Raw genomic sequence first — 23984 nt, 5'->3', positions numbered from 1 at the left:
TCAATTTTCCAGTCTTAGCACATTTCTCACGCCCTTCACCCGGTCACGGGTCAGCCTTCGGATGAGTGCTGAAGGATAAGTGTTCGGTCTTGGAACCCAGGTCCCGGCAGTCCTGGAAGGAGGACCAGAGGAAGAATCCGACCGGCCTTGGAGCGGGCGCCCTCCATTCTGTTAACAGGACCACAAGTGGCGTGGAGGCAGCTCCTAGCAACGCGCAGGGCCGCAAACAGGCCTGGCCTCGACTAACGGCCGCGACGGGCACTCTGGGAAATGTAGTTTATCTTGGCGTCCCCTGCTCCTCTGGCTCCGGACCGAGGACTACAACTCCCAGGATGCCTCGAGGCTCACTTTTCTTCCGAGGGCCGCGCAACTGAGAGATTGGCGTTCGCAGGGCTCCCGACGAGAGACCAGGGCGAGCTGGGCTCGAGTGGGGTCCTGACCAGCGGCTATGGCTGGGACAGGCCCCAGCGGCTGCGCCTCTGCGGGGAACGGCGCGTAACCCGGGGGATTTCAGGGGCTGGGAGGAGAGTAGGTGGCGCTCGGGTTGAGCTGGGGTGGGCGCGTGGAGGGGGTGAAGCAGGGAGGGGCGCGGAGTCTCCCGACCGTGGAGCGACTCCCGGCGGGCCCTTGCTAAGGGGCGGGCTCGGGATTTTAAAATGCCAGACACGGACGGAGTTGGCTGAGCGGAGGCGATGACGCGATGGTACTCTGTGGCCCTTTGGCCTTTGCAAACTTCTCAGAGATTCCCGCGGTCTGGGAGGCTGGGACAGGATCCCTAGGAGATGGAAGAAACTCCTGGATGTGATCTATGAGACAAAACGTGCTTGGACTTGTAGGTCGTGAAAACTGCCATCACAAAGAAAGAGCAACACAAACATTCAGAGTGGCCCCTGTACCTAATCCTAGATAAACTTTGCATTCTATTAACAGGACCGGCAACACCAGAGATGACCCCCTCCGACTCCTTTCTTCCAAGGCATGGGAAGGTCTGTCTTGGTAATTAATGGTCAGGATGGGGAAGGAGAGAGTGACAGCCTGAGTAAAACACTTCTCTATTAATGGGCTAAGTCGGATTTACAGTTAGCCTGAAGGGGAAAATTTCTGCCATTGGTGAAAATAGTGTTAAGGAGTAAGCAGCCTCACATCCACTCTTTGTGCTGAATGCTGCCGAGAAAGTAGTCATGGGTGTTGGCGGGGAATGCCTATTGGCCACAGTGAGTGGCACCCACCTTCCTCCTGAGATGGGTACCCATCATCTCCTGCATCCTCCTTCAGGGTGAGACATGAGGACCACCCCACCTTATGTGAGTAATCTCAGCTCATTAAGTCATCCAGAGCACTTTGCTTCTCATCTAAGTTGCTCTCCCGGTAAAGAATTCTTAATTTATCGAGCTAGGTTTTGACCTCTCAAATGAGTAGAGAGACAGAAGCCTTGATGGGCCTTGGGCCCAAGCCCTGTTAAAACTACATTGTTTTTAAGCAACCACTTGAATTTTCTTCATTAGGGAGGATGAGCCTGATGTGGGCAGAATTCAAATGAGCTGGACAGCACTGTGAACAAGCTACAAGCAGCTCCCAGAGTCTTGAGATGGTAGGCAGAATGCAGACGCAACCCTACTTTCACCCCCAGGATCTTGACTGCATGGGGGACTTTCGGGGCTGGCTGACAAGGACCAGGATATGGTCCCAAGAGAAGAATGATGGGAAGTAGAATTGATATCTGATTTACACAATGAGCAAGACTTCCGAGCCTCTGCATGGTCAGCTGGAAGCATTTTTAAGTGTCTCTTGCTGGTGTGGAGAAGTCAGGGACACAGAATAAGGGAAACCCTTCCCAGTGATGTTACATCCTGCCCGGGAGGGTTTGCACGTGGCATCTGGAAATCAGGGAAGAGGGAGACTTCTGCCCACCAGATGGCACCCACAGGGGCATCCGTTGCTGGTTAGTGGGGGCTGTTTCCATGCTCCGAATGAGTCTATTGTCTGAAACTCTAGGAAAGTATAAAGAGCTTCTGTCTCTAAATGCGATTGGTGCTCCTTTTCCTCTGGTGACTTGGCAAAAGCAATTTATTCTGTATTCTCAGTTTCAGCCATGTTCACTCTTTGATTTAGGGTTTTTTTTTCCCCCATTTTAGGCACCAAAAACCAAAAAGGGATTGAAAGGTGAGTCGAGGGGTGCCTGGGTGGCTCAGTCAGTTAAGCGTCCGACTCTTGATTTCAGCTCAGGTCATGATTCCACAGTTCTGAGCTCGAGCCCCATTTTGGGCTCTGTGCTGACACTGTGGAAGCTGCTTGGGATTCTCTCTCTCTCTCTCTCTCTCTCTCTCTCTCTCTCTCTCTCTCCCTCTCTCTCTCCTCCTCCCCCCCTCCCTCTCCCCCTCTCTCCCTCTCCCCCTCTCTCCCTCCCCCTCTCTCCCTCCCCCTCTCTCCCTCCCCCTCTCTCCCTCCCCCTCTCTCTCCCTCTCTCTCCCTCTCCCTCCCTCTCCCTCTTCCTCTTCTTCTCCCTCTCCCTCTCTCTGCCTCTCTCCTGCATGTGCTCTCTCTCTCAAAATAAATAAAAAAGAAGAAAAAGAGAAGAAAATACTTGTTATAAAAAAAAAAGAAAGGAAGGTGAGTGGAGAAATGGAACATCAGCCTTAAGCCAAAAATAATTCCCCAACCTTTCATCCACAAACAACTTGGACGTGCCTGTAACTTGCTGATTTTGCCATAATTACACAGGTGGCTCTGGTCTGCCTAGGGAACTCCCTGTGCTGCCTGTCGGCCCTCAGAGTAATCCAGAAATAAACAAGGGATGGGGCTTGGGAAAAACTTCTTGTTGGGCTCTGTATCCAGAAGTATACGGCTGGGATTAAGGGTGGTAAGGCATTTAAGCTGGATTCGAGAACTAATTCAGTGTTTGTACTTTGGGTTTCCCCCATGTGCCCCCTTTGGAAAGTGGTCGAGGAGGTGTGCCTCCAGACCAGTTCTGGGGGGAGGAGGAGGTCTCAGGTGGAAGGATACAAGGAGGCTGTTGGTGTGAAAGAAGCTTGTGTGTGCCTAGAAATCTTGGACACCTTTTCCAAGGAAGCTCGCCGGGCTTTATTCAGGGTCTGGAAGACTGGCTCGTTGGCCAGTGTGTCCCCTAGGATGTCGGTTCTCCTGAAAATCTTCAGCATCGTCCTTTGAGAACGTGATTTTTGATTTCTACCCTGGGGTCTTTCAAGAAGGCATTGTGGTCTGTTGCCAGAGAATCAGGAAACATCTCGTGGCCACCGAAGAGAGAGCTGGGCCCAGGCCCCAGCATCTGAGCACTATGGTGTTGAGGAGTCTGGAACTGGGATAAGGTCTCAAGATGTGAAACTTGTGAGGACATTCTTGTTTCCTCCTGAAGTCTTGCTGCCTCCTTTTCTGTTCTAGGCTCCATTGATGATGTCCTCGGTGACCTCTTGGGGGATGAGAGTAAGTGCCCCTTTCCCAGAATCCCCTGCTTTAGGCTTATCCTTTTTTTTTTTTTAATTGAAATCTAATTCACATAAAATTCACTCCCTTTAAGTACACATTTCACTGGCTTTTAGTGTGTTCACAAAGTTATACAACCATCACCACAGTCTAATTGCAGAACATTTTCATCACCCCGTAAAGAAACCCCATGCCCATTAGCAGTCACTCCTTACTCTCCCTTCCCTCAACCCCACTTATTCACTTTCCTTCCCTATGGGCTCGCCTATTGGAGACGTGTGGTATAAAATGGAATCACATCACCCATGGCTTTTGCGTGTGGCTTCATTCACCCACCGTGGTGTTCACGAGGTTCGCCTGCACCGTTCCTGTCTCCATTCCTTCCTATGGCTGGACGGTATTTCGGTGTGTGGACGGACCGTGTTTTGCTGATCCGCTCCTGAGGTGCTGGACATTTTGATGGTTTCCACGTTTCGGCGTGGCTCTGATGAATAACGCTCTTAGGGACATTCACATACACGTTTTTGAGTGGCCATGTGTTTTCAGTTCTTTCGGGTGTCTACTGAGGAATGGAATCACTTGCATGGTAACTCGATGTTTAACTTTTGAGGAGCCACCAAAGCTTTTTCCGTCTTATGTTCCCGCCAGCAGGATACGAAGGTTCCAGTTTCTCCATATCTTCACACAGGACTTGTTATTTTGTCTCTTTGGTTATCCCCATCCTAGTGCATGTGCAGTGGTGTCTCATTGTGGGTTTGATGTCCGTTTCCCTGATGACTAACGATCCCGAATCTGTTTTTTATGAGTTGATTGGCCATTTGCATTTCTTTGGAGAAAGGTCTCCAAAGAAGAGACCTTTTTGAAATTGGGTTGTCTGTTGACTGTTGAGTTGTAGGAGTTTCTTATATATTCTGGATACGAGGTCCTTATCCTGTGTGTCCGCGTCTGCCCTGAGGAGCAGGGCTTCAGGGTCCTGGAACGCTCACCGGGGACAGCCAGGCTGAGGCTCCCCGCACCCAGCCCAGGAGAAGCCATGGATCCCAAGCCCTATGTTCGGCCAAGAGCTTTGGGTGGCGGAGTGCATCGCTCTTTCTGCCTTTCCCTGCAGTGTGGTGGGGTTGGGCTCTTCATCTGACACCAGTTGGCTTTCAGGGTTGACCTTCCTGCAAGAAGGTTTTTCTGGGGAGCTTGGTGGGGAACTCTCAGTCCTTTTCATCTGGACTCCAGTTCCCTAGCCAAATGGCACCTCTTCTGGTGTGTGTGTGTGTGTGTTTCCAGTGATACTACCCGAGGAGCCTGTGAAACTAGCTTCCCGAGCCCGAGATGCCATGGCCGTAACCCAGGCGCTCCCTTCTTCAAGGGCTAGAACAAAGTAAGTGCAGGACTGGCTTGGGTGGCTGTGGCCCCTTCGGTCCAAATGCTCTTGCCTCCTCACCCCACTTTCCACTTCCTCTCTGCCCTACTTCTGCTGTCACTGATTTCTTCCCTTCTCCCTGTTCCTGGTCCGTGAACAAGCCTGAAGGGTAGAAAGAGAACTGACCAGGGGTCAGAAGTCCTGGCCACTAGTCCTGCATATACGACTTACTGTGTGGTCTTGGGTGATTGCTGAACCTCTCTGAGCCTCAATTTTCTTTTCCCCAGAATAAAAGAATTGGCTTTCAGATTGCTTATTCTTCTAAAGTGCTCCTGACCATTGAGCGATGGGAGGGAGTTTTAGGAGTTCTCCACCCTCCACCTTCATCTTGGCCAAGCAATTCTGTTTTTCTCTTTTATCTGTTGCTTTGAACAGTTTGGTTATTTATTTTTTCAATCTTGTAGCTGTTTTTGTTTTTTTTTTTTTTTGAAGTACAGCTGACACACAGTGTTAAAATACTTTCAAATGTACCGCATAGCAGTCGGACAAGTCTGTAGTTATCCTGTGCTCACCACGAGTGTTTACCGAATTGTCTTTAAAGGGGCTCTCCTGCTTTAGAAAAAGTGAAAATCTCTGCCTTAGGTGGCCTGTGAAATTCCTTTGAGCAGCTCTGTCCTGTTCTCCCGGAGAAGTCTTACGGGTTCACTGGTTACTCTCTAAGCTACCTTCCTTTCTTGGAATCAGTTAGTGCCCTGGGGTTGCAGGTGGGTCCCAATTCCGCATCTTTGCAGGTTCCTCCTGGAAGACTGTGCCTTCAGCACCACAGCAGGCCTGACAGGACCTGACGCTGAGGTGAGCCTGGCCCACCCTGCCCCCACCCTCTCTGCTTATCCCTAAAAGCAGCGAAATGGGTGGTGACTGGGAGGTTTCTCACAGAAGGGTTTAGTAGTTTCTGCAAAGCCGGTGTGTTTTTTAAAATGATACCCAAAGGCCGCCAAGTGGACCCAAGATGCTTCTCCTTCCTACCAGTGAGATGCACTGGAGAGCAGAGCTTGTGTTGCCCTTTGTAACTGGGCCTCCTGTCACAATAAGTTTATTTATTTTGAGAGAGATTGAGAGAGAGTGTGCGAGCAGGCCAGGGGCAGAGAGAGAGAGAGGGAAAGGGAGAGAATCCCAAGTAGTCTCCACGTTCATCACGGAGCCAGACACGGGGCTCAATCCCACAAACCATGAGATCGTGACCTGAGCCGAAATCAAGAGTTGAACGCTTAACCTACTGAGCCAACCAGGTGCCCCTGGGAAGTAGCATAACTTGAGCCTATTAATGAAAGGGTTCTTTCCAGTTGGGAGGGACAGAAAGCGGCAGCACTTTCTGGGTCTCCACACCTGGGGAGGTTTGGCTTCCGACTACACTTAAGTCCCAGGCGAAGGCAGGACCTCCTCTCTGTGCCGCACTGGCCGAGCTCTGCCCTCAGAGAGGCAAGGCAACAAGGAGCTAGACCCCTGAGCTTTGGTGGTCCTCGACTAACACATCCTTACTGTCCTGCGCACTTAGATTTCAGACATCTCAGACGCAGACCCGCAGGCTCTCCTCCAGACCATGAAGGTAAGGCACCCACTTGCACAGCTCTGGGACCCGGGGCAGGACCCAGGTGTTCCATGCCAAGCCTTTCTTCTCCCTCGTGGTTCTCCCTCTGCAATTCGTGTTTCTGAGCCCTTTCTAGTCAAGAATGGAGCTCATCTATGAGCTGCTGCCCCCTCTGTCCCTCTGGATAGAAGTCTGTTTTCCTGGTTTATAGAGATTCACTACCCAGAGACACCGTCATGCGATAGGCCCCTAGTGCAGTGGGGCTGGCTTCCTCCCAGAGACTCCGGGCTACGTCCCTGTACCAACACCACCACTGAGGGGAGAGGAGGAGAGACTCCTCTAATGCTGCTTCTTAACTGTTGTCTGTATTTCTTTCCACATCCCCTGCCAAATCCCCTTCAGTCTGGCTGTGCTCTCGTTGGATCAAGCCCCAAGCTAAGCTTGGCAATGGAATTTTAAGACGTAAATTCTGTACAGTTTATAAGATAATCTTCCAAGGTGCAGGTGGCCTGGCTGGGGTCCGAAACCTTAGGTCACCTCTGCTCCCCCCGGCCCTTCCGTCGAGCAGCAGTCTCTTGCCCCTCTGGTTAACCCACGTCCCCGGCCGAGCGCTTGCTTTCAGCCTTGGGGGGGCGGGAGGGGCCAAAGAATCAGAGTCTGCTCCCTTCTTGACTCCATAGTGAGCCTCTTTAACCTCATCTTGAAATCTCTCTCCCCCGAGGCCAGCTGGCTGGCACCGTTGGCGGCCACCCCCAAGTCCTCTGCCTCTGCTGCCGGCGGTGACTCTTGGAGTCTCACGCCAGAACCACAAGCTGGGCCCCTGTCCCCCAGCTTGCTCTGCTTACCCTTGGTTCAGTTTTCTCTCCCAGCTCACTTCGTTCCTGCGTAGTTTTCTCGTTCCCCTTTGTCCCTCACGCTTCTGCCCCTGGGCTGCCAAGCATCCTCCCAGATCGAAGTCCTCGTCCCCTTAAGAGGATCAGCATTTGGCGAGTCTGTACCAGGGGCCGTGGTGGCCAGGAGACGCTTGGCTGGGTGCCTAGTGGCTTGTGTCATCACCAGAGAACCTTCACTGACCCGGAACAGCATCTTCATCACGCTCTGCCTCTTCTGACCCAGGCGGGCTAAGGACTCCTTGACTGTTGCCCCGGGGCCCCTTTTCACAGCCCAGGACAGTCCCTTTGGGTCCTCAACCCCAGGATCATGCAGTTTTGTTCCCACCGTAAATAGAGCTTCACCGCTTACTGAGCCTGTGGGAGAAGCACCAGCAAACAGGTTTTAGTGCCCCTGGCCGAAATGGTGGTAGGGGTACCATCCGAGACCAGGGGGCTTATCAGAGACCGAGCCAGTGGAGACTTTGTGCTTCAGCCTGGCCTCTGGCCTTGTTCTCTACCCCTGTTGGGGTCAGTTCCCCCAACCAAGTCCCCGTGTGTCCCCCGTGCAATATGGCGGCAGTGTCACCACCAGGCTGTGCAGAGCACGGGGACGTTTAGCGGCCACTAGCCAAGCACCCGTGGGGATTCCTCCCTCCCTCCCGCTTTTCCAGGATCTAGACGACATGGATGCCGATCTCTTGGGTCTGAAGAAGTCCGATCCGGCCTCCAGCAAAAGAGCTGCAAAGGGCTCTGGGAAAGAAGAGTTGCCTAGTCATCCTAAATCTGCCGGCCTATTAACAGCCAGTGAGAAAGGCGAGTGGGAGAGAGCGCCTGGTGTCTGGACATTCTGGGGACTCGGCAGATACTCGGAAGGGAGCTGTCACTGCTGTGGGTTTTCTCTGCGGGGGGGGGGGGGGGGAGGCCATTTGAGTGTTTGTGGTGGGGGGTGGGGGGACAGCTTCCTCCTGCCTCCTGTGGTTCCAGTGCCTCTAAGTGCAACATGGCAGCTCCTGGAAAAACCACCTGAGTTAATTAGGGGAATTTGGTGGTAGCCCGTGTACCTCCCAAGTCTGTGACTCTGTTTGGAGTGATGACATGTGACGGAGGGGCGGGAGGTGGCCTCGGACCACGTTTCCCTGGCAGAAGCCTGTGGGAGAACAGTCTCCATGGCCATGAGCCCTCCGCACGCCCAGAGAGAAGTGCACACCACCCCAGGGTCCCTGTCACGGTGTGGCAGGACCTTGGCTGGGAGAGGCCCAGGCCCGTGACCTTGCCTTCTGTTTGCTTCTTGCAGGGGACACCGTTCCTGCCAAGAAGTCCCCTCCCTCTCCCAGCAACTCTGGGCATCAGTACAGGAAGTTTTCCTTCGAAGGTACCACAGGCCCCGTGGTCACGCCTCTGGGTCACTTTGGTTTTAAGAGTGGAGGAACCTGGGTAATGCCTACTTGCTTGCCCAAGGTCAGGTTGCCACGCATGTCAGAGGAGGAGCAGACAGCCGGTGCCACTGGTTCAACTCCTCAGGAATTCAGGGAGGGACTGATTGTGTTGTAGCGGCTGGGAGATCGGAGTAACTTATTTGCAAGGACTTTGAAGCCAGACCTCAAACTGAAGGTTTTATAAAGTATAAGAATTCCCTTTCCTTTTCCAAATGCACAAATTGTACTTACTTCACTTCTGGTGCTTGGGGACATTTCCAGAAGGCTGTACAGACAGCAGAGTTGGGGGGGGGGGGGGCACACAGGCAGGTCGGGGCCCGCCATGCTGGACTGCAGGCCGAGCCCACTCTCCAGCTCCCTGTCTCCTTGCTGAGCCCGGTCCGTGTCCTCTGGGGTGCTGAGCGGCCTGTTCATGTGTGGGAATAGCTAGAAATCTAGCAGGGCTTGTTCTCTGAACGAAGCGTGCAGTCTGACTTGTGCTTGCCCTTCTGGCCGTGAGACTTGGAAGACCCATTGGCGGGACTTCTCTCCGATGATGAGGAAGGAACCACCAAGAAGCCACCCAGGACAGAGAGTAAACTGGCTTCCGAAAAGGGCACAGCGCCAGTCAGAGATCAAGGTAGGGAGGGTGGGCTGGTGACACGTCCTGGGGCAGATGCAGATGCAGTGGGCAGCAGGCTGGCTGGAGTCTGCAGTGCAAGCCGGAACTCTGCCAGGCTGGGACCATAGGCCGCAGGTGCTGGACCAAGGGATTATCGGTCTCTCCGAACAGGGAGGTGGGATGTGTGACGCTGGGGGGGGGGGGGGTGGCAGTCAGGTCCTATGGGCAGACCGGACATGTGCAATGCCTGCTGTCACACCCAGAGGTCCGGGTTACAGAGAAACACCCCCCTCGACCCATTCAGACAGCACGGTTGAGGGCATGGTGGGCCGTGGGCCTTGCGCCCCGTGTTCTGTGTTCTAGGTCCTTCTATTCCTCTAACTCCTGGGGACACCCCGGTCCGAAAGAAAGAAGAAGTGCTATTTGATGAGGAGGATGACATCATGGCCACCCTGGGCTTTGCAGACAGCCCCACAGCAGAAAGGAGGCAGATGGGAGACCAGTAAGGGTCCTTATAAGTAGAGAAACGCTGGCCACACTTCAGGTCCTGGGGAAACCTAGAGAGTGGGTCCAGTGACGCCCCCCACCCCCAGGAGCCCCTCATGTTCACGTGCTCCTGCGTGTGTCCCGTCCTGCAGGGAAGGGCCCCGTCCTGCTCGCTCTAGACTGGATGAGCTGCTGGGTCGGGGGACTGCCACCAAACTCCTGGCTCGCCCGGGCACTGGGGAACACAGGGAGTTCAAGCTGGACAAGAAGTTGCAGAGGCCACAGGGTGAGGAGGCTCGTGGGGTAGGGGAGGCGAGGTGGGGGACCCCTAGACCACATTTCTACCACAGCCCATAATAACAAATAAGCTTTACAGGGCGCCTGGGTGGCTCAGTCGGTTAAGCAACCGACTTCGGCTCAAGTCATGATCTCACAGTTTGTAAGTTCAAGCCCCGCATCCAGCTCTCTGCTGTCAGTGTGGAGCCTGCTTCATATCCTCTGTCCCCCTCTCTGTGTCCCTTCCCTGCTTGTGCACATGCACTTTTCTTTGTTTCTCTCAAAAATGAATAAACATTTAAAAAAAGGTTTTTTTTAGAAGCTTTACATCACACACACATTATTATGACTAAGACAAAAGTGTCACGAGATAATAACTACCGTGTTCAGCATTCTGTTATTTTTTATCTGGGCACTACTTGATTTATAAACACATTGGTTGTGACTCATTCAATCGGCTCTGGCTGATGGATAGCAGCTCACAGTTTGAAAATCATCATCCAGACCACGGTTTCTCAAAGCGTTGGCCCGTGGGCCGTGTGTTGGGAGTCATTCTCATAACACACGCGGCTCACCGGGCCTCATCCAAAGGCTGTCTGGGGCAGGACCCCGCCAGTGCCTCCGTCACCACTCCCAGATGATGCCCTGTGTGCCAGACCCCGAGACGCTGGGCTCACGCCCAGCGCTGCACCCCTGCTCTTCCCCAGAGCGGCCTCCTCTTTACTCACTTGTCTGACACGTCAAGCTGCCGGTTCAGTTTTTTTTTGTTTAACATTTATTTAATTTTGAAACAGATAGAGCATGAGCAGGAGAGGGGCAGAGGGAGAGGGAGACACAGAACTTGAAGCAGGCTCCAGGCTCTGAGCTGACAGCGCAGAGCCCAGCGCAGGACTCGAACTCACGGACCGTGAGATATCATGACCTGAGCCCAAGTGGGACGCTCAACCAACTGAGCCACCCACGTGCCCCTGCCAGTTCAGTTTTTGTTGTTTTTTTCTTAAACAGTGTTCTGCAGCCACAAAAGAATCTGACTCCCTTGCTCTAGATCACAAGCCTCTTCATTTTCAGACAAAGAAGATCCCTGGGGTGATGAGGACTTCACCTTTGGGGCCTATCAGCCCACTGTGGGCTCCTGCGAGGGCCGGCAGTCCCACCGGCAGTCGGTCAGGTAAGCAGGGCCTGCTGGGAGCTTGGTTTTGGGGGCAGGTGCCCACTGGGAAGGAGGAAGTGCCCCAGTCTGGGAACCACGGCATACAAGACAGAGGGGTGGCACCCTGTGGGTGCTGAAGGAGAAGAGGGGGTTGCCCCGTCCCACCCACATAGGCCCGTTTCCTTCCAGCCTCCTTGGGAGGAAAAGCAAGAGGGGACCCCAACTCCGCCTGGAGCCCTTAAAGCCACAAACAGCTAATGTCAGCAGATCTCCCCGAGGAATGTCCAATCCCTGGGGTAGCGAGACCGAGAACCTTCGGTGGCTTCTCACACCCTGCTCCCCAGGAACTGCTCTGGGGCCTGCCGCGATGCCTGGCCGCAGGCTCGTCCCAGTGTGCCATAAAACATTAACTTAGTGGATAGAATTTTCTGAATTTGGGGTTTTCCTCCCCATATAGATGTTAAACTTTATGCTTTGAAATGATTACAAACTGACGGAAAAGTTGTAAGACCGGTACAAAGCACTGCCTCCGATCCGTCGCCCAGACTCAGCAGATGTTGGCGTTATGCCACGTTGGCCTTTTCAGCCTCTTCGTATCTAAATAACCCGCCACACACACTGACATTTTTCTCAGTCCCCGGGTGTTCTTAGACCTTGCAACCCGCTGCCACTGGCCAGTGACACTTCCAGGCAGTGGCCAAATAAATGAACGGGTAATAAAATGTTAATGGAAAACCTAAAACCACTTGACCCGACTGCATTTTCTCTGGACGAGTGTGCCCACGGCTGTGATTTGGTCCTGTTTGCTGCAAATGAAACTGTCCCCCGTTCACGTGGTGGAATTGAGGACGTGTGTTTGATGGTGTTCTAGTAATGGCACTCAGCTGGCCGCTGCCCTGCCACCCAAGCTGGTGTGGGCACTGTGCTCACGGGGTGTCGGGCTGGCTGCACAGAGCCCCGGGGAACCTCTCACTCACAGTCACCCCCAAGCAGCGGAGGGAAAGGCTGGTCAGGGGGCTCGCAGGATGGACGGCTTGCCCTGCTTTAGACCTCCTCCTCTCTGTCTTGAAGTAGGTTCTCAGCAGAAGGTGGCGCAGACCCCAAGGGAGAACCAGCCTCCAAAAGGAGCACCCCAGTGGCCGCCAGCCCCACCCACCCCAAGAAGGGAGGAGCTGACTGGCTGGGCCTGAAGGACGAGGACCTGTTTCCTCCCTCCCCCACCAGAGAGGCTCAGAGGGGAGGGGAGGCGCTCTCCACTCCTTCCGCGCCCCCTCCCAGGAGCCAGCACTCTGCCCCAGCTGGACTGCCCACCTCCTCTCCGGGGGCCAAGCCAGCTCCAGAGGGTGCGGGTTTCCCTGCCAAAGCCGGCCAGCCTTCACAGCTGGGAGCATCTAAGGAGAAAGAGGAAGAGGACTGGCTGAGCTATGCCTTGTATCGGAAGAAGTCCCGAGGTCTGGCCCGAGAGGAGCACACCGAGGCCTCCAGAGGCCAGAACTTGGTGGGGGCAGCAGGCAGTCCCCCTTCCAGCAGGTACAGGCTTGGGCTGCTGCCTAGCGGAGGGAGGGCCGGGCGGTGGGGGGGCGGGGGGGGTCCAACCTTGCCCATGTCAGCGCCTCGGTCACGAGTGCCAGCCCACATCGCCTCTTAGCTGTGCCTCTCTACTTCCCTGGGTGCGGCAGAGAGAGCGTCCGGCTCCCTGCTCTTGCCCAGGTGCAGACGTGAGGGGACCAGGAGGTCGTTGACGCACCCTGACTGCCGTGTGGACAAGGGCTGACTAGATCAGGCAGGGAAAGAGGTGCCCTGATGTGACGAAAACACAGCCATCCTGGTGCCTCTGAGTAAGGGCCCTGCTCACAAAAAAACCCAGTGTCTAAATTTATTGGCGCCTCTGCTGCCCTGAGCTAAAATACGTGACGTGTGCTGGTGCTTTTGGGGAGTGTGAGAGAAGACAGTGGCTAAGGGGCAACTCCCGAGGAAACCCACTGAGTGGAGGTCTGTGGGGGCAGGATAGCAACTGACCTCCGAGGGCAGGAGGGTAAAAGGGACCAGCAAGACCGGGATCATGCAGAGGAAGTAGCAAGATGCTGTGTGGCCAGAGCAAGGAAGAGGTGAAGTGGGCAGTTGCGTGACCGGCCAGGAGCATAACCCAACCCTGGGGTTGGTGTGAACGAGGAGGGTGGCTTTGACCTCCATCTGAAACCAAGAGGAAGGCTTTCCCCTGACCCTGAGAGCCAAAGTGGATGGGAACCACGGACAAGAGAAGAGAGGAGCCCAAAGGGAGCTGAACCTGGCAGGAGAGTGAGCAGAGCCCCAGTCTAACTCAGCAGACCTGCATGGGCCAGAAAAAGGTCTTGAGCTTGAACTCGGACTTAACTCTGGTGTCTGTAACACCTCGGTTGTCACTACTTGCACTGTCAACACATGGTCAGTGCCATTCACTGTGCCCTAGCAGGCACTGGGGCCCAGAAGGGGTACTGGAGGGGCGGGGCGCCTGGGTGGCTCAGTCGGTTAAGCGTCCAACTTCAGCTCAGGTCATGATCTCATGGTTCGTGGGTTCGAGCCCCTCATCGGGGTCCATGCTGACAGCTAGAGCCTGCTTCAGATTCTGTGTCTCCCTCTCTGTCTGCTCCTCCCCCCCTCGTGCTTTGTCTCTCAAAAAATAAGTAAACATAACAAAAACAAATTGAAGAAAGAGAAAAGGGTTACTAGAAGGCCAGGGGCTCAGACTGGGGCTCAGGGAATGGCTAACCGCTTCATGCTCAGGCCGTGTCCCCGCCCGGCCACGTCCAGTCTAACCTGAACCTTCTGCCACCTTTGCTTTAACATTTGCTTCCTCAGCCAGCCTGTTGCCGGCACTCAAGGGGTCAAGCAAGCGACTGCTGGAGGGTCCTCAGGAACAGCGGCACACAAGCCACCGGCAGGACCCACCACCTCAGGGTGTGTCTGCGGGGGACTGAGGGTGGGGGAGAGGCTGGGTCGGGCCTGCACGGGCCCCTTTCTTCAGAGATGATGGGCAGCCGTGCTGGGCTGTTGGTCAGCTTGGCATATGGCATTTAATACCTTATATCAGGCCCGCTGACTAAGGGGACTCAGAGCCAGGTCGCCATCTCCTCTGCCCAACCAAGACTGACTCTTAGTAAACTGCCAGCCACCAGGCCTTTCCAGTCAACTGCCTGCACCTGATGTTCTCCTTTACTGCCCACGCCAACCCTCTTCGTACCTCTCTGCGTCCTACACAGCAGGCTGTTCATCTTGCCACCACTGACCCCCCCCCCAAATCTCTTGTGTCCTCAGGTCCCCCGTGACTTGGAACCAGGCTGCCTTGGCCCTCCGTGTCGGTGACCCCCAGAGGGGAACAGCCCGTGGAGACCTCTCCAGCGCCGGTTTGTTTTCTCCTCTGTGTGGTGCTTTACCTCTGGAAGCGGAAGAGGCACTTGGCGCTTCTTTCGGGGCCCGGGAGACAAGTAGGGCTGGACTCCCAAATGCACACGCAAGGCCTCCGGTCTCTCTGGGCCTCCTGCTCATTTCTCCGCTGTTGATTTTCAGAGCCTGCAGCCTGCTTCCCCAGCTCCCAGGAGACCACAGGGCCTTCTGTGCCTGTCCAGGTAGGGAGGGCGGACACACAGGAATAGGCCTCAGGCCCGAGGGGCAGGGGCCACAGCAGCCTGTCAGGAGTCATGTGTCAGGACGTTGGACGGCTCACCAGCACCCCCCTCCCCGCTCCCCCCCCCCCCCCCCCCCACCGCCAGCACTTTCCTCAGCTTCTAGCCTTGCCGCTCTCAGGCAGAGTTGGGCACTATTTTTCCGGCTCAGGGAGGGAATTAGAGATGGCACCCAGGCAGGGGCAGCTGGGAATACTCCGGTCAGAAAGCAGGGCGGCAGGCATCCTGTCGTTCCGTCTCGAAAGCCGCCTCCATACCTGCCATCGTCCCGCTGCCGCGCCACCTGTTTCCCAGCCACCTCTGAGCCCAGCTGCGAGGAAGCCACAGAGACTTTTCCCCCAGTAACCCAGAAGCACCTTTGGAGATGGTGGGTAGTGGGCCACCCGCAGGAAGCAGGGTAGCAGCCAACATTTGGACTTCGGGCCCACGGAAGGTGCCAGGGCCGGGAGCTTTTGTCACAGCTGAGGTGCTGCCGGGGCTCTCCCGGCTGTCTGGGAATCTGGAACATCTGCAGGGAGGATATTGTTCGGAGGGAGGGGGGAGACCCGTTCTAAGCAGACCCAGTGGGGAGGTGCAGTGACTGCATGACTCCAAGGCCTCGCCCTTGGCCTTTTGGTGCCATGTCTTCGTCCCCGTCTGCAGCTACAGATCAGGCACAGGGGCCAGGAGGCCTAGCAAGCTGAGAGCCAGAGGTAGCTGGGCTCACCTGAGTCCCTGTCCCCTGCCTAACCCCAGAAACATCTCCCGCCCTCTCCTACAGTCCCTGATGCCAGAGTCCCTGGCACGGAGCCTGGTACCGGGCACAGAATACCAGAGGCAGCTCCTGGCCGCACAGGTGCAGCTGCAGAGTGGCACTGCCGAGCTCCAGGCTGACCTTCTGCAGAGTCAGGCCCGGCTGGCAGAGCTGGAGGCCCAGGTGAAGGGCAGAGGGGCCACGGGCTGGGGGGCGAAGCTGGGGTGGAAGGGTGTCCCTCTGAGGGCTGGAAGGCTCCCCCCGGTGTCCCAGAGAGCCCATCGCCCTCCCTCCCGCCATCTCCAGGTGCGGAAGCTGGAGCTGGAGCGGACCCAGCACCAGCTGCTGTTGGAGAGCTTGCAGCAGCGACACCAGGCAGACCTGGAGCTCCTCGAGGGTGCTCACAGGTACCCGTGCTCCTCCCACCTGGGCGTCCCGAGGCTCGAGGCCTGCCTGAGCTGATGTACTCAGAGAGGTCTTTGGGCATCTGCCCTCGCCCTCTAAGCCCCACAGCTGCATGCTTTGTTGGCAGAAGCCATGTAAAGATGCTAGAAACATCGTACCAGCAACGGGAAGAGCGGCTGCGGAGGGAGCACGAGGAGCTGTCGGCCCGGTATCTGTCGCAGTGCCAGGAAGCCGAGCAGGCCCGTGCCGAGCTCACGGCCCAGCACCAGCGGCGTTTGGCGGCCACCGCACAAGAGAAGGACCAGGAGATGGAGCGGCTCCGGGAGCTGCAGCGGTGAGGGACAGTGGTGAGGGGCAGCGGTGAGAGACAGCGGTGAGGGGCAGCGGTGAAGGAGAGACCTGGGGCGGGCAGGCAGGCAGGCGGGGAGAGAGCCGGCTTCCAGGACGGCCAGAGGAAGTGGAGACCCCTGGCAGAGGCGTAGCAGCTCAGGCTTGACCCTTTCTTTTCCACGTGAGAACCAAGGCCACGCACAGTGAGCCCTCGCCCCTTCTCAGGGGAGGGCCCACCACCCCTACAGCAATGGGGCAGGTGCCCCTGCAGGCCTGGGGGGTCCCTGACTGTTTAGGTAAGTCCTGGCAGCAGCAAGGACCTGAGGCCCTAACTCAGCACAGGTCAAGCCCCTCACCTGCCAGAGCTCTCGAGTCTAGAAGGGGTTTGCAGCGTTGTGCCTGCCGTGTCCATCCCGCTGATGAGATGTCCGATCCCGATGAGAGCAAACTAAGAAGGGGTCCATTAGGGGAGCCAGTCAATGCAGGCAGAGCAGGCCTTCTAACACATCTCAGATTGGCCAGACAAGAAGAGGCTGTGCACGCACCTGTCTTTTTTTCTGTGGAAAGTGTCCTTTGCTGAATAACAGAAGGAATCTCCCCGTTAGAGTGGATGTGGCATTGAGGTCCCAGGACAGATAAGGATGAGGAGCCAGGGAAGCAGAGGCAGCGCCTGAAGGAGCGGAGGAGGAGGAGAGCCCAGGAGCACTGATGGCCGAGCCCCCTCACTCGCAGAGCTGCCCCGTGCTCACTGTGCCGCCCCCACGGTCCCCTCAGGGCCTCCATCCTGGAGATGCGCAAGGACCACGAGGAGCAGCTGCAGCGGCTGAAGCTGCTGAAGGACCGGGAGATTGACGCCGTCACCAGCGCCACCTCCCACACGCGGTACGTGCGCCGTCCGGGCCCGGCCCGGCCGAGGGGCAGTGCTGGGGCTCCGCGCCCGGCTGACCCGGTGCTCCCCCAGGTCCCTGAATGGCGTCATCGAGCAGATGGAGAAGTTCTCCAGCAGCCTGCACGAGCTGTCCTCCCGCGTGGAGGCCTCGCACCTCAGCACGGCCCAGGAGCGGGAGCTGGGGCTCCGGCAGCGTGACGAGCAGCTCCGAGGTACCGGGTGGGCCGCGGGGCCTCCCTCCCCCCCCCCCCATCTCGCCGGGCCGGCGGGCGGGCGCTAAGCCCCCTGCGGTCCCCCAGCGCTGCAGGAGAGACTGGGCCGGCAGCAGCGGGACATGGAGGAAGAGCGGAGCCGGCTCCAGGAGGTCATGGGGAAGACGGAGGCGCGCCTGACGGAGCAGAGCCGGCTGCTGGAGCAGGTGGGCCGCCCTCCCGCCGGCAGGGCCTGCGTCCCCAGCTGACCCCAGGGTGTCAGCAGTGCCTGCCTGCCTGCCCACCTCGCCTGGGTCTGTCACGGTTGTCTGGCCACTGAAGCCTGTGCCTCCTGAGCCATAACAGATGCGTTTTCAAACTCCTGCGTATCTCGTACTAGCTTATAACATGAGAACGTTACACTGAAAAATTAAAGTCCAGTTAGCAGGGGCACCTGGGTGGCAGTCGGTTGAGCATCAGGTCATGATCCCACATTGGGAGTTGGTGAGTTCGAGCCCCACATGGGCTCACTCCTGTCAGCCTGTCAGCACAGAGCCCGCTTCACATCCTCTGTCCCTCTCTCTCTGCCCCTCCCCCACTTGTGCCCTCCCAAAAAATAAATATTAAAAAAAAAAAAAAAAGTCCAGTTAGCAATAAAGGAGAAAATGTCAATTCCCCACTAGTCAGAGATGGCCCCTGAGGATGTCCTGGGCATCCTGTAGACTCATCAACATGTAGACATAGGTGCTCTTGTAGCGTGAACCATATGTATTCAGTTCTCCATTTGGTGACTTGATTAAGCCCCTGCCTCGGGCCAGGCACAGTCAAGCTTCTGAGCTCGTGCTTGTGTGGCCCCCGGTGCCCCGGCGAACGCCGTGTCACACCCGCCCTGGCACACTCGCCTGCACGGTGGACAGGAGACGGGCAGGCAGCATGAGTAGCTGACATTTCAGGGAGCAGGGATGTGGCTGTTCTCGGGCCCTGTGGAGCGGCCCGGTGCTTCTCAGTGGCAGTTCCTGAGCCACCAGGCCTTGGTACAGTTCATCTGAGCGGCTGGGCCCTGGGAGCCCTGCTCAGCCCCCCTCCTGTACCTCTCCAGAAACGAGGTGTTTGTGGCATAGTGTGGGAGGGGCAGGTGCGTTTGCACTGCTGCCGGGGGCGCAGTCGCGCCAGACGTGGGGGCAGGTGGAGGGTCAAGGGGGCATGTGTCCTGAGACCTCACCCACCCCCAGGAGCGATGGCGGGTGAATGCCGAGCAGTGCAAAGCTGAGTCCACGCAGCGCGCTCTAGAGGAGCAGAGGAAGGTCATGGTCCAGCAGATCGCCATGGAGCGGGAGGAGCTGGAGAAGGCCAAGGTGAGTGTAGCCACGCCACGCTCCGCTGTGATCCCTGCCGTAAGCCCACGGACCCTCACCCCGTGCCCTTGCCCCCTCATCCCAGAGTGCCTTGCTGGAGGAGCAGAAGTCCGTCATGCACAGGTGTGGGGAGGAGCGGCGGCGCCTAGCGGCCGAGTGGGCCGACTTCTTCGCGCAGCAGAAGCTGAGTAAGGAGCGGGCCGAGCGTGAGGCAGAGAGGGCGCTGCAGGTGGACACCCAGCGGGAGGGCACCCTCATCAGCCTGGCCAAGGTAGGGCCCAGGGCCTCTGGGACAGCGGGGAGCTCGGCAGCCCTGCCCTTTCCTGCCCCCGGCCTCCCTGCTCCTCCGTCAGGATGTATTCACTAAGCAAAGAGCCTAGAGTGTCGGGATTAAAACAATGATCATATGATAAAAACTGCCTTTGACGGTCCTAGGTGCTTTATACACATACCCTTATTCAATCCTCACTGCGTTCCCAAGAGTTAGAGACTCTAAAAATTTTTTTTTAAGGTTAATTTATTTTAGAGAGAGAGACAGAATGTGAACAGGGAAGGGGCAGAAAGAGAGAGGGACACATAGAATCCGAAGCAGGCCCCAAGCGATCTGCATGGAGCCTGACGCGGGGCTCAAACTCACGAACTGTGAGATCATGACCTGAGCCAAAGTCGGACACTTGACCGACTAAGCCAGCCAGGCACCCCATGACTTAAATATTCTAGAAATGAGGAAGCTGGGGTTCAGAGAAATTGGGCCCCCGGTGAGGAGCGGCCCCGAGGCTTGACCCCAAGCCTCTCGGACCCCTTGCCCCACCACCTCCTCCAGAATCGGGGTGGATCAGAGCCGAGGAAACAATGCAGGGTGGGCCGGGGCGGTTGGTTCTGGAGAGGAGAAGGCAGCAAAGGCTTTGCTGTCTCCAGGAGCAAGCCGAGCTGAAGATCAGAGCCAGTGAGCTCCGAGCCAAGGAGGAGCAGCTGGCGGCTGAGAGGGAGGCCCTGGAGCGGGAGCGGCAGGAGCTGCGGCTGGAGAAGGAGAGGGTCAGCGCCGCTGCCCTGCGCACCAGGCTCCGCGCCGAGGAGGTGGAGAGCATGAGCCAGGTGCTGAGCTGCTCAGCTCCGGGGGCACAGCCGGGACACCCCCCCCCCCGCCCCCGCCCGGCACGGCTGACCCTGCCTGTCTCCCCGCAGGTAGCCTCGGAGAAGTTTGAGGAGGGGCAGCGGGCGCTGCGTGAGGCCCGGCAGGTGCAGCAGGAGCAGCAGGCGCGGCTGCAGCTGGTGCAGCGGCAGCAGGAGCGGCTGCGGCAGCAGGAGCGGCACGTGCACGAGGCAAGGCTCCTCCCCGCTCCGGCGGCCCCCACGACCCCCTCTGGTCACCCACCCTCACAGCCACGTCCTTCTCTCTGGGGTCGGGGACAGGAGCACCTGAGTCTAGCCCAGCAGAGGCTGCGGCTGGACCGCATCCGCCAGGACCTGCCCTCCGGCCCCGCGGCGCTGTTCCCTGGGACCCAGTGCCCGGCAGCGTCCTGCCTGAGCGGTGAGTGGCTCCCAAAGGGCGAGGACGGAAGTGGGCTGGGCTGGGCTGGGTTGGGCTGCTGGGGGTCGGGCCCGGCTGCCAGGATCAGCCTCCCTCCGCTGGGGTGAGGGGGCCCGTGGGAGTCCGCTCACTAGTCCCTTGTTACACAAGTAACGCACGTCCATTAGAGAAAATAAAGAGATAAGAGAGAGGAACGCTGTTTTATAAAACATCCCTCTCTAGAGAAAACCACTTTTAACATTTGGGGTGTAGTGTTCTACACTGTGCATGTTTTTAAAAAATTTGACATCGTATGTTTTGTGCCTTGAGTTTTTTCATTCAGAAATATACATACAGAACATGTTTTCCTATCAGTAATTAAACATTTAACCATAATTCCTCTTTTTAATATTTATGTATTTATTACGAAAGAGAGAGAAGCAGAGAGGGAGATGGAGAGAATCCCAAGCCAGCTCTGCACTGTCAGCGTAGAGCCCAACTCAGGACTCGATTTCACGAACCGTGAGATCATGACCTGAGTCGAAATCAAGAGTCGGATGCATAACCGACTGAGCCACCCAGGCGCCCCCCGATCATAATTCTTACTCAGCAGAATTGTCCATTATGCTCCATGTTTTTTAGTGAGCTGTTTTTTGTCACTAAGATAAACACTCAGCGGAGATGTTTGTACATACATCTCTGCACCTCTGCCTTATTTCCCTCGAGTAAATTCCTAGAATTGGACTTGCCAGGTAAGATCCCATGAGCATTCTCAAAGGCTCTGGAGAGTTGGTGGAAGTGCCCAGAAGGTTGTCCGGGTTGCAGCCTCCCACGGTGGTGAGAAGGCCCCCAGGAAACCAGCCGCGGCTGTTCTGTTCTCCCACCTGGGCTGCACCCCTGACTTCCTCCTTCACCTTTTCAGCCACTGTGGCTCCTGCCCCCACCCCCCTCGGGTGCAGCCGGCCACCCACCGGCCTGGGCCCCTCGCACCTCCACGCCAGGCTCATGCTGCTGAAACACACAGCTGAGCAGGTGAGTCTCCTGAGCCGCCCACCGGCTCTGGGCCCAGGGCTCCTGGTGGGAGGCAGGAAGGAGCACGCCCTGGCCCCCGGGGGGTGCGGAGCCCCCACTCCACCCCAGAATAATAGTGCAGATTGCCTAGTGAGCATCTCTGAGACCCGTACTTCAGGCCTGGTTCTGTGGGACATAACTGGCATCCATCATCTCTGTTGAACCTCACAGTAACCTTGCGACCGTAAAGATCGCAGCTATCACTTACGGAGCACTTCCTGCAAGCCAGGCTCCGTGGGAAAGCTGTATGTGCAGTTTGGGCCTCTGCCCTCCCCCAGCCCTACGGGCAGGTAACGTTATTATCTCTGGTCTATAAACAGGCGTAGAGAGGTGAAACCATGTGCTAACGAGGGGCCTCGCCAGACTAAGACCTGGTCTGTCTCACTCACGTCCATGTCCCTGCATCCCCGAACCAGGGAGTGCATGGGGAGAGGGCCCCTGAGTGAGGGCTGGCTCCACCTTGCTCTCGGTCCTGCAAGCCAGTGTCCCTGTTCTCAGAAGTGGGTACAGGAGGGAGCCAGAGGGGGACCGCTCAGCCAGCTCTGCCTTTCAGGACCGTGACTTCTTGGAGAATGAACAGTTCTTCCTGGAGACCCTGAAGAAAGCCTCCTACAATATGACATCCCATTCAGCCTGAAGGCTCCGCTGTCTCCTCAGCAAGGCCTCCAACCCTGGAAGTCTCTCCCACCGCCCCACCGGCTGCCAGCTCTGAGGAGTGGGTGCCCGGGGCCTGATTACAGCTCTTCCCGGGAACAGGGTGCAAGTGCGTTCTCTCTGAGCCCTCCAGCCAATGCCTGGAGCCTCTAGGGCTTGAGGGGCAACGGCCTCTGGGAGGTGTGGGGCTGACAGCAGCCCTACGACACCACATCGCCAGCCGCTGGTTCTCCACCCCCGACCTGCAGCTCGGATCCGAGGCTCTGACAGGGCCTTGTGGACCTCTCCCTTCCTCAGCAGGCAGGATACTTTCACCTGGGCGTCGTCTTGAATGACTCCACGAGCAGCCTCCTGCCCCCTCCGAGAGGTCAGCAGAGCCTGCACGGGCTCTCCTCCCAAACTGGGACACGGGGTCAGAGCGCACGTTCTGAGGGGCCTTCTACCCTCCTGGCAAGGAGGCGGGCGGTATTGTGGGGACAGGGAGGGTGTCGCCCACCCAGGTCTTGCCTCTCAGTATGACAGGCTCTCAGCCTCATTCCCAGCTGCCTGGGGAGCTGACCAGCCTTGCGCAGACACTGGCCTGTCGGCTTCTTCTGATAGGGCTTCCCAGAGGCAGGACCCAGGTGACGGTGGGGTGGGCTGGGGTGTGGGGAGGGAACAGTAGAGAGGCTTCTCTGTCCTGTTCACCTGCTATGAAGTCACAGCAGATGGGAAAGAAGAAAGGGAGCGAGGGTCCCTGCCCTGGGAGGGTAGAGAGCAGTGGGGAGCTGTGCAGGCCCGGACTGGACCCAAGCTGCCCCCCGGGGAAGGCGCCTTGGCACATTTCCCTGCAGGGGCCTCAGGAGAGGGGTGGAGGCTTGGTAGTTGTCCCAGCAAACCTGAGGATGGAGGGACTCCACTGACATGACCACAGTTATCCTGAAGTGGCTTCCATCGGCCAGTGACTGGTTACCTTCCATTAGAGGACAAAGGGCAGAGGAGGACGAGGCGGAGCGGGTACGAGCAGGCGCGTACAAGCTTTCAGAAGGATCTTCTTCGTGTACCAACAATTTACAGCCTTCATCTTGGACCCATTAAATTGCTATATTCTTAATGACAGCATTGTTACGATGTGCCGTGACTCCTGAGTCGGTGATTTAGAGGTGTTGGCTCTGTAGCACTGTTACTTGCTGGCTGGCACTGGGACCTTCTGGCCTGGGTTCGCACATCAGACGGCTGTGTCGTGACCAGGAGAAGGGGATGAGGACCAGCCCTACCTCACACATGAAGGCACAGAGGCTCAAGGAGATTAAATAGTCTGCCCCAGCTGACAGAAAATAGCACCTTTTGCTTGGGCACATTCCACAGCCCCAGGCTGTCAACCACCTCACTCTGCTGCCTCCTTCTAGAAGAGCGCCCTACACACAGTGCTATTGTGAGGTGTGGGGATCTCCAGGCTGCTTCTGCCCCAAGGAGGGACGCGTCAGTCTGCCCCAAGGAGGTCCCGTTTGAAACCTCAGTGAAGCTTGGAATTGGGTCTTCCTCTCAACAGCCGAATACGTTGCCACCCGTGTGAACACCTGCAGAGTTGTAAGCACTGGCTCGGCCTGGGGGCAGCTGGCATTTCCTCAGTCCCCTGACAGACAGGATCACGCAGCAGGGAGACCCACAGGGACGAGCTTGGCCTTTCAACACCAAGAGAAATGAGTTTAGAATTAGGAAACAGGTCTGTATGGCCTTGTTTATCTTCAGGGCGGTGGGTATGCACTCAACTGTTGTAAACAGGGTGGAACTATATTTGCATTTAGAAAATGCATTGTGGCTGTGGGGTGAACTCACTGGAAGGGGCGGGTCAAAACCGCTGGCAGTGGTGCGGGTGAGACTGAGGATGGCACTACCAGGCATGACAGTGAGGGGTCGTAAAAAAGTGACCCCACGGGACCTGATGCCAGACATGGAGGGTCTTCACGTGTCAAGGAGGACCCCCAGGTTTCTGGCCTG

General features: G+C 56.9%; 1 protein-coding gene across 14 annotated transcripts; it reads left to right on the top strand.

Annotated features, from left to right (window-relative positions):
* Positions 1 to 212: 212 nt before the first annotated feature.
* FBF1 (Fas binding factor 1) lies at positions 213 to 23102 on the top strand. 14 transcript variants are annotated; one of them, XR_006589459.1, is made up of 31 exons: positions 582 to 986; positions 1506 to 1591; positions 2136 to 2163; positions 3400 to 3441; positions 4720 to 4813; positions 5587 to 5647; positions 6351 to 6401; positions 7927 to 8068; positions 8550 to 8627; positions 9191 to 9310; positions 9656 to 9794; positions 9931 to 10064; positions 11123 to 11222; positions 12276 to 12734; positions 14043 to 14141; positions 14499 to 14587; positions 14751 to 14809; positions 15627 to 15782; positions 15906 to 16006; positions 16132 to 16338; positions 17109 to 17216; positions 17296 to 17435; positions 17523 to 17641; positions 18647 to 18769; positions 18855 to 19040; positions 19688 to 19864; positions 19955 to 20300; positions 21202 to 21311; positions 21904 to 22113; positions 22253 to 22371; positions 22967 to 23102. XR_006589459.1 is itself a non-coding variant. In XM_045044439.1 (30 exons), the coding sequence occupies exons 3-30, from the start codon at positions 1589 to 1591 to the stop codon at positions 21985 to 21987; spliced, it is 3555 nt and encodes a 1184-aa protein (XP_044900374.1). In that variant the 5' UTR covers positions 213 to 528; positions 931 to 996; positions 1506 to 1588; the 3' UTR covers positions 21988 to 23102. The 14 variants fall into 14 exon arrangements, 10 of the variants coding, with proteins under 10 accessions (XP_044900374.1, XP_044900372.1, XP_044900373.1 ...); XM_045044439.1 differs by adding an exon at positions 213 to 528 and having other exon boundaries at positions 931 to 996; positions 21904 to 23102; XM_045044437.1 differs by adding an exon at positions 214 to 528 and having other exon boundaries at positions 931 to 986; positions 21904 to 23102.
* The last annotated feature ends 882 nt before the right edge of the window (positions 23103 to 23984 follow it).

Source organism: Felis catus, chromosome E1 (genome assembly GCF_018350175.1).
Source record: "Felis catus isolate Fca126 chromosome E1, F.catus_Fca126_mat1.0, whole genome shotgun sequence".
Classification (NCBI taxonomy): Eukaryota; Metazoa; Chordata; class Mammalia; order Carnivora; family Felidae; genus Felis; species Felis catus.
This window is presented reverse-complemented; position numbering and strand designations above follow the sequence as displayed.

Coding starts and splice junctions, on each gene's coding strand:
- FBF1 (XM_045044439.1), top strand. Junction 9,311..9,655: donor AGCGCCAGTCAGAGATCAAG/GTAGGGAGGGTG, acceptor TCTGTGTTCTAG/GTCCTTCTATTCCTCTAACT. Junction 14,142..14,498: donor GCAGGACCCACCACCTCAGG/GTGTGTCTGCGG, acceptor TTGTGTCCTCAG/GTCCCCCGTGACTTGGAACC.